Source organism: Nannobrachium achirus (assembly GCF_963921795.1).
Source record: "Nannobrachium achirus genome assembly, chromosome: 11".
NCBI lineage: Eukaryota > Metazoa > Chordata > Actinopteri > Myctophiformes > Myctophidae > Nannobrachium > Nannobrachium achirus.
This window is the reverse complement of record NC_137820.1, coordinates 53,119,738-53,134,244: the sequence shown is the minus strand read 5'-3', so window position 1 is coordinate 53,134,244 and position 14,507 is coordinate 53,119,738. Positions and strand designations below refer to the sequence as shown.

At 45.5% G+C, this 14,507-nt stretch overlaps 1 protein-coding gene across 1 annotated transcript in view; it reads left to right on the top strand.

Moving 5' to 3' along the window:
* met (MET proto-oncogene, receptor tyrosine kinase) overlaps nt 1–14,037 on the top strand; it is a 101,808-nt gene extending 87,771 nt beyond the window's left edge. Inside the window, exons 17-21 of the mRNA XM_080737408.1 lie at nt 2,927–3,108; nt 5,524–5,633; nt 6,083–6,248; nt 8,057–8,193; nt 12,936–14,037. Of these exons, the coding sequence (XP_080593534.1) occupies nt 2,927–3,108; nt 5,524–5,633; nt 6,083–6,248; nt 8,057–8,193; nt 12,936–13,218 (878 nt within the window). The 3' untranslated portion in view covers nt 13,219–14,037. The remainder of the gene's footprint in view (nt 1–2,926; nt 3,109–5,523; nt 5,634–6,082; nt 6,249–8,056; nt 8,194–12,935) is intronic.
* The last annotated feature ends 470 nt before the right edge of the window (nt 14,038–14,507 follow it).

The window sequence follows — 14,507 nt, the reverse complement described above, 5'->3', positions numbered from 1 at the left end:
CCTCCATGTCTAAATGTCTAACCAGATTACAGCAGAGCCAGCGGGGCTAAAGAGCACTGACACCAGAGCCACTGATGGGATTGGATAATGGCACTGTGCAGTTGGTTCCACCTGGAGGGGTGGGGGGGGTGAGGGGACTTTGGAGGGCCAGCAAGGTTGAACTTCTTCAGACTGTCTGTCTGTCTGTCTGTCTGGAGACTGACAAATAGGAGGGTGTGTGTGTGTGTGTGTGTGTGTGTGTGTGTGTGTGTGCGTGTGCGTGTGTGTGTGTGTGTGTGTGTGTGTGTGTGTGTGTGTGTGTGTGTGTGTGTGTGTGTGTGTGTGTGTGTGTGCGCCTGTGTGCGTGCGTGCAAGTGAGATGGTTTCTACTTTAGAGGCATGCTTGTGGTGTGTTCCCTGCTGTGTGGATGAATTATTGTTTTTTGATATGTCTGCTCCCATAGAAGAGCCCACACACGGGGCTCTGTCGTTGGCACAGTTTTGCGTTTGGGTGCGCTGTGTGTGCCCAGTAGGCTGCTCCTAGTGTTTTGTTGTCAAAACTGAGACATGTGGCGCTGAGTGCACGAAGATTGTTGGTGCATTCATAACGGCTCAGCATGACTATTTGAATCACTTTAACCCTGCATGATTTAACATTTTTTGTTTCAAAGATAGTAAATATAGCAGATCTATTGTACAAGCATGCAATGCAGCGTGTTGTGAGCTGCTTGTACAGTAGATCTATGTACTTCATACAAGGAAGTATACAGCGCTTAAGTGGTTAAAGCGTTCCAACCTGATGCAGGCTCTGGTATGAATTTGAGATGTAACCAATAGGAACCTTCCGTCTTCTTTCTCTCTGTGTCCATGGCTATCATAGCTCCTCTATCCTTACTCCAACAAGGTTATAAGAAGGAAATTACATCTATGTGAAGGTAGATATTAGGGGTGTGTATCCATCCCCTACAAGGCGATTCGATACGTATCCGATACATGGGCTAACGATTCGATTCGGAAACGATACGGCTTACATACAGAACGATTCGATACGGTGCAATTTCGATACGATTTCGATACGATTTCGATTTTGTGGATTTTATGCGATTCGATTGGATTCGATACGATTCGATACGATTCGATGAGATACGGTGTGATCTGATACATACGTTTAATGAAACATTAATTTTCCATTCAATTAAGAAGCTATAATCTATAAAGTAGCATTGCTGACCTTCAAATAATGGATATCTCATAAAAGACCATGGAATAACAGAAAATTGTAAAGAAAGATGGATGACAAATCATAAAATAGACACAGACATGTAGATACAAAAAATAATTAATGTAAACTACAAAGCCTACTGACATGGTTTGAAAATCTGTCTCACACACCCATTTCTAAGAACTTCACTTTAGCAGTTACAGTTGGTCAGGTGGAGAAATATAAAACAAACACACAAAAGGCCTGGCCCTTCAGGCTTCAGTACAGTGCAATAATTGTACTTTGCAAAGCTGCTATAATAACACTGAAAAACTAAAATACATCCTCACCAATGCCACAGATCAGATCAATCCTCAGCAATGCCACAGATCAGATACCAAATAAAACTAGTAAAAGAGCCTGCTGTTATTCAGTCAATAAGATCATTTCAAAGAGATCCACTTTACAACAGTAACAACAGCAGTATAAAGTAGGCTATAAGTGCAACATTTGAAGTCTGGCACACATCATGTCTACTTGTTATCTTATGGCTCTACTGCAGTAGTTCTAAAAAAATCAATGTCAAGGACCTCCAGTTTGACATGGATCAGGCTGTCTTAAGTTTACCCAAGGGTTCATTAGGGTCCATTTGGTTCCATTTGTACACTCCCCTGAGTTACACATACCCAAGGGTTCATTAGGGTCCATTTGGTTCCATTTGTACACTCCCCTGAGTTACACATACCCAAGGGTCCATTTGGTTCCTATCATTTCGCCGAGGACCCCCTAGAACTCCCTCAAGGACCCTTGGGGGTCCCCGGACCCCACTTTGAAAACCAATACTCTATAGTAGCCCTTTGCCATAAAAGCTGATGCTGTGATTATTACCTTTGCTGTCGACAAGCGCGGGGACTTCTGATGGTTCTAGTAGAACCGGGTTCTACTGGGAAAAGTGTTATAATCCAATCCATTACTGTCGCATTCTTATAAAATCCAAACTTGCGTTTCTCCATTGGAATAATGAATCCATAGTGATGGAACTCAACTAACACGTTGTTGGTTTGTTTACAAGTCGCTGTGTGTCGCACATGCGAGTGTCATACACGCTGCATCGGAAGTAGCAGATCTATAAGTTTACAACCCATCCACATGCAACACCCTGTGGGCTTGTAGATCTGCGGCTTTCCGCAAGACAGTGACTGCAGTACGTAGAAACACAGCTCTATTTGGAGGACAGAGCAGCAGGCAGCTTTTTCTTTTTTTTCTTTCCGTTGCACTCACTGCAGCACTGACTGTGCTAGCAGAGCGCTCACTTTTGAAGTAATGATTTGTAACAGTAAACGATGAGTAAGTAAGTTCAGAATTTCACAGCAGGTTAATTATTTAATGCTAAAATCCGATTAATCCGATTAATTACTTTAGGACCGATACATCGACCGATACGGCCGCGATTTGGACCGATCCGGGTAAACGCGCATCGATGCGGCCGTATCGCTAGTGTTGAAACCGATAATCGATTCATATCGATTTTTTCCGACACCCTTAGTAGATATGTTGCAAAATTCGAGAGCTTGTAGATTCCTAACTGCACTCTTCGTAAATGCAATCTACACAAAATACTCATACACATGACATTTAAGAATAAACAATTGTGCAACTGTTAATGTTCACTCTCTCTTTTTCTCTCTCTCTCTCTCTTCCTTCATTCCTCGCTCTACCTTCTTCATCATCATCATCATGGTCCAGGCATCACAGACTTGGAGGAGGTGTCTCAGTTCCTGAAGGAGGGCATCATCATGAAGGACTTCAGCCACCCCAACGTTCTGTCCCTGCTGGGGATCTGTCTGCCCCAGGAGGGCTCTCCCCTGGTGGTCCTGCCCTACATGAAGCACGGAGACCTGCGCAACTTCATCCGCGACGAGGGCCACGTAAGTAAAGCCTCGTTATGTGTGTGCATTGTAGTACTGTACATGCACACACACATAATGTGCTTTTTACAGTGTAGATGAACATGTGAATACACACACCATGTAAATACATGTTTACGTGTTCACCTGTACTGCTATATGAGTAACTCTTGCATAGAGTGCTGAAACATGCACACATTGTAAATGCACACACACACACAGACACACGCACATGCATGCACACGCACCCACCCACCCACACACACACACACACACACACACACACACACACACACACACACACACACACACACACACACACAGGTCAGTTCCTTGTAAATATGTCTCTTTATGTTAACTGGTTCTCATGTTGTTTCATTGTTCAAGCTGTGATCAATAAAAGTTGATTATAAACATTGAACACATAAACAGACTTGGAGGCTGATTGTAAAATGTTTGTATGCGTCAAGGTCAACCACGTCAGACACGTATACGGCTACACATATCCTCAATGATTACATGCCTTGGTTTTAATGATTCGACCTATAAGCGGTGTGAGTCTTGGCACGATCAAATACAATGAAAACCAACCAGAACACACTTACTTCTCTTGTGGGTCCATTTGAATGCATTCTTACTCTTTCAGAGTTAAATGGAATCGGAGGATTTAGCTGTGCATGTACATACAGATGCCCGCATGTGAAAAGAAAAGAAAGACTAGAATTGACAGAGTCAATTTTGACAAGTGTGCCTGCAGCTGGCTAAATGCGCGACCTTGTGTAGCGGTTTGGACTGTGAGACCATCCGCCGAGTCGTCCGCGTTTCGTTGTGAGAGGGTCGTTCCCCGTGAAAAACGCGTTCTGGCACGAAACGGTTACGTTTTGCGCGTTTGTGACGCACCCTAGGGGTCGAAGTGGAAATGCTTTTGGGGATCTGTTGAGTATGCCACCCGCGACCTGTGGTTAAAATTCAGTGTTGACTCGACCTTTTGTTTGTGATTTATGGCTGTTTTTTGCCAAACGGGCCCCTCCCGCTAAATTTGGTAGCCCGTTACGAACGAACGATATGGACAATCGAAATATCCCTTGACTATGTTCATCGCATGGGGTCATAGATCGTGTGTACCGCTTTTTGTGTGATTTGAAGAAAATATGTAGGAAAAGGAGCAAAAAGTGTGTTTTGGAGAAAAATCGAAATGGTGAAAAATCTTCCCATGTGCAAATTGGCGTGTCCTATATGTAGAGATGCGTCGTGACCCAAGGAATCCAGGGAAAAAAGAATTTTAATTCTCCGACCTACGGTTCAAGAGTTACGAGGCAAGTGGTCCGTTATAGCGCCACCATGTGGCGAAGTGGAAATGCTTTTGGGGATTCGTTGAGTATGCCACCCCCGACCTGTGGTTGAAATTCAGTGTTGACTCGACCTATTGTTTGTGATTTATGGCTATTGTTTGCGAAACGTGCCCCTCCCGCTAACTTTGGAAGCGCGTTACGAACGAACGGTATGGTCTATCGAAATATCCGTTGACTATGTTTATCGCATGGCTTCGTAGATCATGTATACCGGTTTTTAAGACATTTGACGAAAATATGTAGGAAAAGGAGCAAAAAGTGTGTTTTGGAGAAAATTCAAGATGGCGGAAAATCTACCCTGGCGCAAATGGGCGTGGCCTGTATTGGGAGATGCGTCTTGACCCAAGGAATCCAGGGAAAAAAGAATTTTAATTTTCCGATCTACGGTTCAAGAGTTACAGGCCAAAACGTTAACTGGGCTGTTATAGCGCCACTATGAGGCCAAATGACACTATTATTTTGTATTTATTCCTTGAAATCATTATGAACCTCCTCTTCAAGTCTTGAAACTGTAGCCCCTATGGTTTGCGAGAGAAAAATATTTGAATGTGAGTTTTTGCGATTCCCATTATAAGTCAATGGGGAAAATTAATTCACTAATAAATTAATATCAATTAAACTATAGAACCTTTCTCTTAGCAAGTTAATAGCACACGATTCCCGAGTAAGCCGGTCGATTTGACATATGGCGCGAGTGTGTGGTGCAAAAACTGTGGGAGGAGTAGCGTGCCAAACTTTGGGGAAACTCATCCATGCATGGCTTAAATATGAGCGATAACAATAAGTGTCCCATGCTATGCATAGGCACACTTAAAAATCGAAATTGTGTGGATCTCGGGATTCAAAGTTGTCAAGATTATCCCACACACACAAACACACATAAAGACTGACCCTCTAATAGACGGCTAGCCTCCGGCAGAGCCACGGCGTAAGAACACACGCAGAGACACACAGATATAAACATGTTTTCAGCCATTCCGCTGTTTATCCAACACTAAAGTTTCCTCGTGTTCACTTCCGCTGCCAGTCCAGATGGCCATTCTCTGTGCTCCGCTGGTGCTGATGGGTGTGTTGTTTGTTGCAGAACCCCACGGTGAAGGACTTGATGGGATTTGGACTGCAGGTGGCCAGAGGGATGGAATACCTTGCCAGCAAGAAGTTTGTGCACAGAGACCTGGCCGCACGCAACTGCATGTGAGTGCATGGAACGCTAGCCAGGAGCACAGCACAGACACTCAGACAGCACAGAATAGAATAGATATCACCTCATTTCTCTCGTTTTTATCTCTTCCAGGCATTTGGATTTTCTTTTTATTGGAGCGAAATAAAAATGACCACTTAAGCCCCCATATACGTTGTCGTACGACAGATAGCGAAGACGGTCTCGGAGAACTGCTCATGACCTTTGAAAACGATCTCAGGGTCACAGGCAGAATAATTCCAACTTGGCATGTCTGTCTAGCTTAGAGGTCTGTTATACAGCTCCCATTATGGATCCAAAAAATGGCAGACACTCTCCCATATTTGGGGTGTCTTTGGCTGGGAGCGGCGGCCCCAGTCAGAGCAGTGGATTGACCTCTCTCTGTTTCTCTGTCTCTTTCTTTCTCTCTCTGTCTCTCTCTCTCTCTCTCTGTCATGTCTAGGCTGGATGAGAGCTACACAGTGAAGGTAGCAGACTTCGGCCTGGCCAGGGATGTGTACGACAAGGAATACTACAGCGTGCACAACAAGAGCGGAGTGAAGCTGCCCGTCAAGTGGATGGCCCTGGAAAGCCTGCAGACACACAAGTTCACCCCCAAGTCAGACGTGGTAAGCGAAAGGCACACACACGCACGCGCCTACGCACACACACACACACACACACACACACACACACAAACACACACACACACACACACACACACACACACACACACACACACACACACACACACACACACACACACACACACACACACACACACACACACACGCATGCATCAAAGGGTGTGCATTGAGAGGGTTCTATGGACACTTATAGTCTGAAACTCTCAGAGTTATGGGGGTCCTTGAAATCATTTATTGCGACTGTCAGGTCGCATTTACTATGAAAAGCTCCACCGGCTGTCAGTCAGTCAGTCAGTCACGTCACGTCACCCTTTTACCCTAGTCATATCTCTGCCACTCATTTCTCACATGGCCCTCTTCTACACCACCATCAGGCTGATTTTTGCTAAACACATTTTTGGACACTACTCCTACAGATTTTGGCCTAAAATTGTCCCATTTCCCATGTTCCCTCCTGATTGGCTACGATTGCCTTCTAAAGTTTGTGTATGCGACCTGGCGGTCGCTTATCTCCCGATTAGGGAGTCTTACTGGTTTTGAGTACCACTGCATCAGGCAAACACTTGCACTTGCACCGATATATTGGACGCATATTGGTATTGGCCGATATTTGCCTGATATTTTGCCTTGTTGACTGCCTTCGGGATATTGGAAAATAAGTAAACATTCACAGATGGCAGTGGCCATATGTATCTGGCTATGGTGGTGTGTTGATTATCTGCAGTCTACCAAGCTGAGGAGTTGGAAGAGTCATTCTTTTTATATTGAAGATGTTTGCCTGGCACAAAAAGCAAGAATGAATGAACAACAAAAACGAAATAAACAAATATCGGTATTGGCTTTCGGGCGAAATTGTTATTTTAAACGGCCCAGAATTTCCATACGCACGATCTCAGCTCTCAGCCCAGAATCATCACATCTTGGCTGTTAGGAGCTCTCCTGAGCCCCCCGTTAGAGGAGGATTTATATGGTTAACATGACTCTCTGTGTCTATAACTCAACCTCTTATCTCCTTAACCCAGATACTAAACCCATGGGAGGCGCGCTGGGAAATATGCTCATTAGCTCGTGCCATTAAAACCCATTCAGAACGGGTACACGTTATTGTGTATCATTATTTTATGCTTTAACTATTGAAAAATAGCAGATATACAAGCTCACAGCGCGGCACCGAGTGCCGCGCTGCGAGCTTGTAGATCTGCTATTTTTGAAAAATGGTGAAAATTAGAATTTTGACCCGATTCTATAAGTGTCTTTTGAATCCTTCTAAGGTATTTTTTGAAAAACCTATGTTTCTATGTCAGCAATCTGGCCAGCCATCGTCAAAGAAAAGGTCCTTTTCACTTAAATGGAGCTCAGTTAGTCTGTTCTTGAGAGACCACTATGTCAATGGTTCTCAAACCTTTTCATGCCCCATCTCAAAATATTTAGTTCCAGGGACCCCCCCAGAAGCAAAATTTGAGTTACAAACGTTCGCTTTGAAAATACATATATTCAGAAGATTTGCACACATTTTCACGACTTTTTCAAAAATAGCAGATCTACAAGCTCGCAGCGCGGCACTCGGTGCCGCGCTGTGAGCTTGTATATCTGCTATTTTTCACTGGTTAAAGCATTCAATAATTCTATGCCTAAATGGGTTAAACGGCTCATCTCATGTGCTTCTTTTTTGTTTGCGTGTGTTTGTGTGTGTCTGTGTGTGTGTGTGTGTGTGTGTGTGTGTGTGTGTGTGTGTGTGTGTGTGTGTGTGTGTGTGTGTGTGTGTGTGTGTGTGTGTGTGTGTTTTCCAGTGGTCTTTTGGCGTGTTGCTATGGGAACTGATGACCCGCGGGGCCCCGCCCTACTCGGACGTGAACTCCTTTGACATCACGATTTTCCTGCTGCAGGGGAGGAGGCTGCTGCAGCCCGAGTTCTGCCCCGACGCACTGTGAGTGCACGCACACACACACACACACGCACACGCACACGCGCACGCACATGCACACACACACACACACACACACGCACACACACACACACACACACACACACACACACACACACACACATACGTGCACGCACACACACTCACTTTTTCTTACGGGTCCATTTAGTTCCATTTATCCACACTCTGAGTTGCAGAAGGGTCCATTTGGTTCTTGTATATTAACACATTGGCTGCGAAAATAGCCAAAAAGACATCTGGAAATGTCTACCAATAAATAATAATCAATATTACTATTTTATCGCCAGATTAGCAAAAACACTACATTACCCATAAGCCTCAGCGGCGCTCGCTGATGACGCACACTGGTGACGCGCATGACGTGTGCAGAGCTCTGTGAAACAGAGCGTCATTCTAGCTCCATTGTAAGTGAATGGGGCCTGCCCCGCAATGATAGCTCGATGGTAACGCGATCACACATTGTTTTGGATTATACCGGACCACATTAACGTTATGATGCAGGGCCATCACCGACGCCGATGTATGCACGCACGACGCGCATGTACGCGACTCGTGAGTTCCATTAACCCTATGATGGCATCCTATGTGTTAATCATTTAGCTGGGGGCCCCCTGAAACCTCCTCAAGGACCCCTGGGACTCCCCAGAATCCACTTTTGAGAACCACTGGTATAGACAGTAGTTATACTAACAAAACACATCACAGCTTACACAGACGCATGCAAAGGACAAGGTAACCTACAAAGAGCCTGTTGCTATTTGCGAGTGAGCACACACACGGGCGAGCACACACACACACACACGCACGCACGCACGCGCGCACACACCTTTTTCCCCTGTCCTTCACCCTGTCCGGCTTCAGTGAAAGTCACGACTCAGTGGCTCTCCTTGGCATGGGGCACGGGGAGGAACAGAGGCCCATTGTTGGAGGTATACCCTCATATCCTCCATGCATGCTCCGCTGACAGCAGCGCAGGACAGGGCTGATGAAGACACACAAAGGAGGGACGGCGGGAGGGGCGGAGCCGTGCAGCGGTTCACTGGCACTGGGAGAGACGCCGTTGAAAACACAGAGGCTTGACTGGAGAACAGAGGAAAGACATGGACGGAGGTGGAGAGAAGAGAACAGGGGGAGGGAGTTTCAGCATTCAGGCCGTGTTTTATACTTTCAAAACATGTGCGAAAATGTACTGTACAAGCTCACGACGCGTTGCTTGGCAAGCTTTTAGATCAGGGGTCTTCAACTTTTTCATGCCAAGGACCCCTTAGCTGAGAGAGAGATAAAGCAGGGACCCCCCAGTACATATCGTATGAAATTGTGTTGCAGATTTTCATAGACTTAGTTGACCTCACAATCATCAGTCTATGTTGAATTTGTGTTTATGTGTTATTTTTTCCATACATTTAACCACTTAACTCGTCAATACCTTTCACTCTGTACTTGGTCAGATTTTTTTTTTACCTCTACACCAAACCTATTTGCCAAAAATAGACGATCTACAAGCTCTCAACGCCTCGCACTAAGTTCTCCTCAGAATAGAGATGCGATTGTTCAAGTTGTTCATTTAAAATAATTATCCTATCACACATATATTGGGCAGCCCCCCCTGTAGTAACTCTGAGGACCCCCCAGGTGTTCCGGACCCCCTGTTGAAGACCCCTGTTTTAGATGTATCGTTTTTGCCATTTTTGAAATAGTTTGAAGGGTAAAAGGTTTTGCCTAAAATAATCAATCATTGATTGAGTACCTTATTAACACGATACAGGCTGTAAAGGTTGTACAGCCAAAAGGTTATATGCTGAAAGGACAACACAAAAAGCCCCAGGTCCATTGACGTCAATTCATCAGGTGTAGGGAGAGAGACTTGCCACAATGAACACAAAAGAAACGAGAAAATGACAGAAATACTGAAGAAAGAGGAGATGTAGGGATAAAGTGTAGGGGGAAAACGTTTGGAAAAGACATCATCTGCCATAAGCTCCAAATCCTCTGCGACAGACCAGCACACGAAACGCACTAACAGCTCATCAGGCCGGCCTTATGTCTCATTACAGAGCTGGCTCAAGTGGCAGAGTTTGTTTTATCCACTAAAGTTCCGGATGTGTGGGGCTAGCCGGATAGTAACAGTGCAACGAGTGCCAAGAAGTCTAAAGCCATCACTGAGAAATCAAGTCACTGCATCTGAAGTACAATAAAATTTGGTAAACATGTCAATGATTGACAAGTTAACTGCGGCATTCCAACGCCCACTAATCTGCAGTGCACTGGGTAGAAAGGGCTATGGCTATTTGGGGGTTTCTTATCATGGAAAAGTTTGAGAAACCCTCCCTAAGTGTTGGAACCACTGTGGCACTACAAACGCGGTTTCACCCCTGTCTGAAATATGGCTCCGACCATGAGGTTGACTATTTGTATAGCATCTATGGGTGTCAGAGGGGTGAGGGGGGAGTTCAGGTGATGGAGGCTCAGGCCCACGTTTCCCAAGCTGTAAATTAAAACCAAGACACTGACTGAATGGAGGTGATTCACCTCTGCAAACATTCTCACAATTCCACAATCATGACCGTGCATGGTTGTTTTTGATGATGGCACGTAGTGTAAATGTCCTCGCTCCTGTGGAACAACATGGCTTGTTGTCCTGAATTAAACCGTTTTACGGCCTATTCACTTTAATAGGAGTAGAAAACTTGGAGCAAGGAAAGTTGTTGCCTGTCAAAGTAAGAACAGTAAAAGCATTCCTCTCATAAAACTATCTGCTAATGTAATTTAAAGAACTGTCAGCCAAACAAGTATTTATGAAGCTGGGAACGTCTTTTGTTTTTACTACTGTGTAGTTAAATTTAAACTAATAACTTTATCTATAAATGGTAATACACCATTTAATGATGTTTTTGGAAATGAATCCCTTTTTGATAAAGTTCAAACCCTCTGCCTGTTTGGCTCTCCTCTCAACTGTCCCTCTGTGTGAAATAGCTCAGACAAGATAATAGTTCAGCTATTCATCACGCAAACAAAAGACCTTATAAGTCCATAAGGAAAGGTTTCACTCCCTCCACTGTCTAGTCGCTTCTAACACTCCCACTTAACAGTCTGCGCGTACAGTAATAAAAATCTGTCATCATCTCCTGTGAAGTGTTTCACTTTTATTCACCGTGTGCAGTCGCTGTACAGGAATAGGTGACATTGGAGAAATCAGGGCTCAGATGATGACATAAATGCAGTCGACCAGTTGGTAGAGGAACAGCAGGATCACACACATGCAGCAGACAGTGTAACGTAGGTCAACACAATAGACCTGCGCTTCCATACGGATTTGGCACCGGGGTGCAAACATACCGTATAGAGCATCGCAGTGCGGTGTCGGAAGTAAACAACCCATTCATTTTCACCATAGCGTTTTTCATTATCAGCCACAAAGTCGTAGCAATTCAATGTACACTTTACCACTAGGCTGGTGGTTGTAAAATGGTTCTATATGCTCCTGTAGAACCCCCGAGTATGTATGCAATCACTCTAGTTTTAGTAAAAACACGTTTTAATCAAGATCGCACGGAAAAGAACTGCATTTCCCATACTGCTAAACATGTACATCCGGTGAAATTGACGTCTGTGATTGGTCTAGCTTCTTCTTCTTTTGTGTATCTTGCGGTTACCGCGGAAGTAGCTACTGCCCCCTGTCTTCCCGGCGGATTATTGCACGTCAACAGAAACTCCGTGAGCGATCGTCTGCGATCGTCTTTCTTTTACAAATATGATGCACTATGTTAAGGATGACGATAAGAGCGTCCACAGAGATGACAATCACTACATTTCAGGCCATATGCTGGGCCTGGATAACTAAACTGAGCGTGATTTAAGGGCTTTATTTCAGGAAACAACAACAACTTTCGCAAGGCATTCTGGGAGTGTAGTTTCCGCAATTTTAAAAATAATGATGTACACAGTCTTGTACCCTGCCCTTTTTTTCAGCTTTCTAATTAATCTTTGCCTTCAAAGAAATGTGAATATTGACATGATCCCTCTCCAGCCGAGGTGGCTTTGTCCGAGGCTTAAAAACGTTTAAATAAATACTTTATGAAATGTCTATGGAAGAAATGAATGCGGAAAACGCTTCCGACACCAGAGTGAGGACGGGGCGGGGCTTCAACTGCGATGCTCTATTATGCGTTGTCGACCATGAAATCAGCATCCAACAGACTGAATAACACTTCTCTATTACATGACTTCTTTGTCCACGGACCTGTTAGGCCCCTAGGCCCCTATTGGGTACTGAGTGACCCAACGGTTGTGAAACAGCGGCGGATATTTTGGTCTTACATTCGTCTTCTTACACACATACACAGAGAAAATAATCGCTGTTCTGTGGCCCCTTTTCCACCAGGGTTGAACCGGTTCAGTTCTTTTTTTCCAACCTAATATCGAACCAGTTCAGAGTCTTTCCACTGAAAATGAATTGGTACAGAACGTAAAGTTGGAAAGGTTTCGTTCGGAACTGGAAACAAAAAATGGCCGCCGGTTCCGTGAAAGCACCGTGAAAGAATCTTTCACGGTTCTTGGATTCCGTGAAAGAATCCAAGAACCTAGAACGGAACCAGTTCTAGAAGCAAAGTTATTTTGGTGGAAAAGGGGCCTAGGAGTAATAGTGAATAGGCAGGCTTACAGCGATTCAGACAGTTCTAATGCTTCATTTATCTTAACGGTGTCCCTGTCCGTCTCCCCACCAGGTACACGCTGATGATCGAGTGCTGGCACCCCAAGCCGGAGAGGCGGCCGTCCTTCTCGGAGCTGGTGTCCCGCATCTCGGCCATCTTCTCCAGCTTCAGCGGGGAGCACTACGTGTTGCTCAACACCACCTACGTCAACATCGAAAAGATGAGCCCCTACCCCTCCCTCCTGCAGTCCTCGTCTTCCTCCTTCTCCTCCTCCGCCTTCCCCTCCACCTCCACCTCCCTGCCCTCCCCCTCTCACGGCTTCAGGCACCACCTGGAGCGAGACTGTTGCACCTGAGAGGACCGTGGGAGGGGAGGGGGAGGAAAGGGCCTCCACGGAGAGAGGCAGACAGAGGGAGATGAGCGGCTAGTTGATGAAGACTAGGGGAGGCCAGGGAACTACTGTATGTACCGTAACTGCCAAACACTGGACCTTGAATGCTGAGGAATCAAGACAAAGAGTTCTTTTGGAACTGCTGACTCTGTGTACATAGACGTTTGACCTTCTCAAGCATGGTGGCTGAATGAGTCTGACCTCAGTGACTTCACCCTCCACTCTAAAAGAAGCTCCCATTGACCCCATGACCTCTCATTGACCCCCCCCCCCCCACCACCACCTCCACCAGGGAGGGATCACGGAGGTCAGCCCCCCTGTGTTCCCTACAAGACAATTACAAGACGCAGGAACGCCTCCGCAAAGATTTTCAATGGACAAAGCCACTGTCACCGAAGCACAATGCCGCTAAATGAAAAGATCTCACCCAAACATCTCATGGACTGCCTGCCCGCCCCAGAGAGATATATAGAGCTCCGTGGGGATCGGGTAGGTTTCCTGCATGTGCTTTTGATAACGCAGGATGTGTGGCGACCGGATCTTTTCCTGCCATGCGACGTTAATGTGAATGCTCGACAAATGGCCATGTATTGTACTGAAGAAGAGTATAGAAAAACAATGTTCCACCTCCGCACTACAGTATTTTACCACTGTGTGCCTCCCTCCCGCGCATGCACCCTCGCCTGCACTCACACACAATGAATGAAGACGCCTTGCTTTGTTATTAAGCTACATGTCGTTGCCCCAGGTGTGTAAAGCGAGGCATTGGGAGGGTGGGTCGGGGCGGGGGGGTTTTGTGGGGCGAGTGAGGGGTGGGGTGTAGTCTGATGCAGGCAGGTAGGAAGGGAGGGGAGGGGAGGGGAGCCCACCGCCTGCCTCCCGCGTGCAGTTCACTGGATACCTTTATGTGTATAATTATCTTTGACGATTAGCTTTTGATGTGCGCTCGGAGAAACGTTCCTATGACTCACCTGCGTGGAATCTGCAGATGTTTCCCTGGTGAAAAGGTTTTATGCATCCGTCTCCCCCCTTTTTTCTCTTTTTTTCATGGAACACTTTAAGTTGAATCGTCCCATCATAATGTCGACAGAGTACATGTCAAAACAGTACAAGGTCTGACTACGTGCGCGCACTTGAAGGCCTGAGGATTTTGGAAGAAGGAACAGAGAAGGAAAAAAAACGGAAGGGAATGAGAAGTGAACCATTGCGGATGTTGGACTTTTAAAGGTTTCGCTGAATTGTCTTGAGTTGCT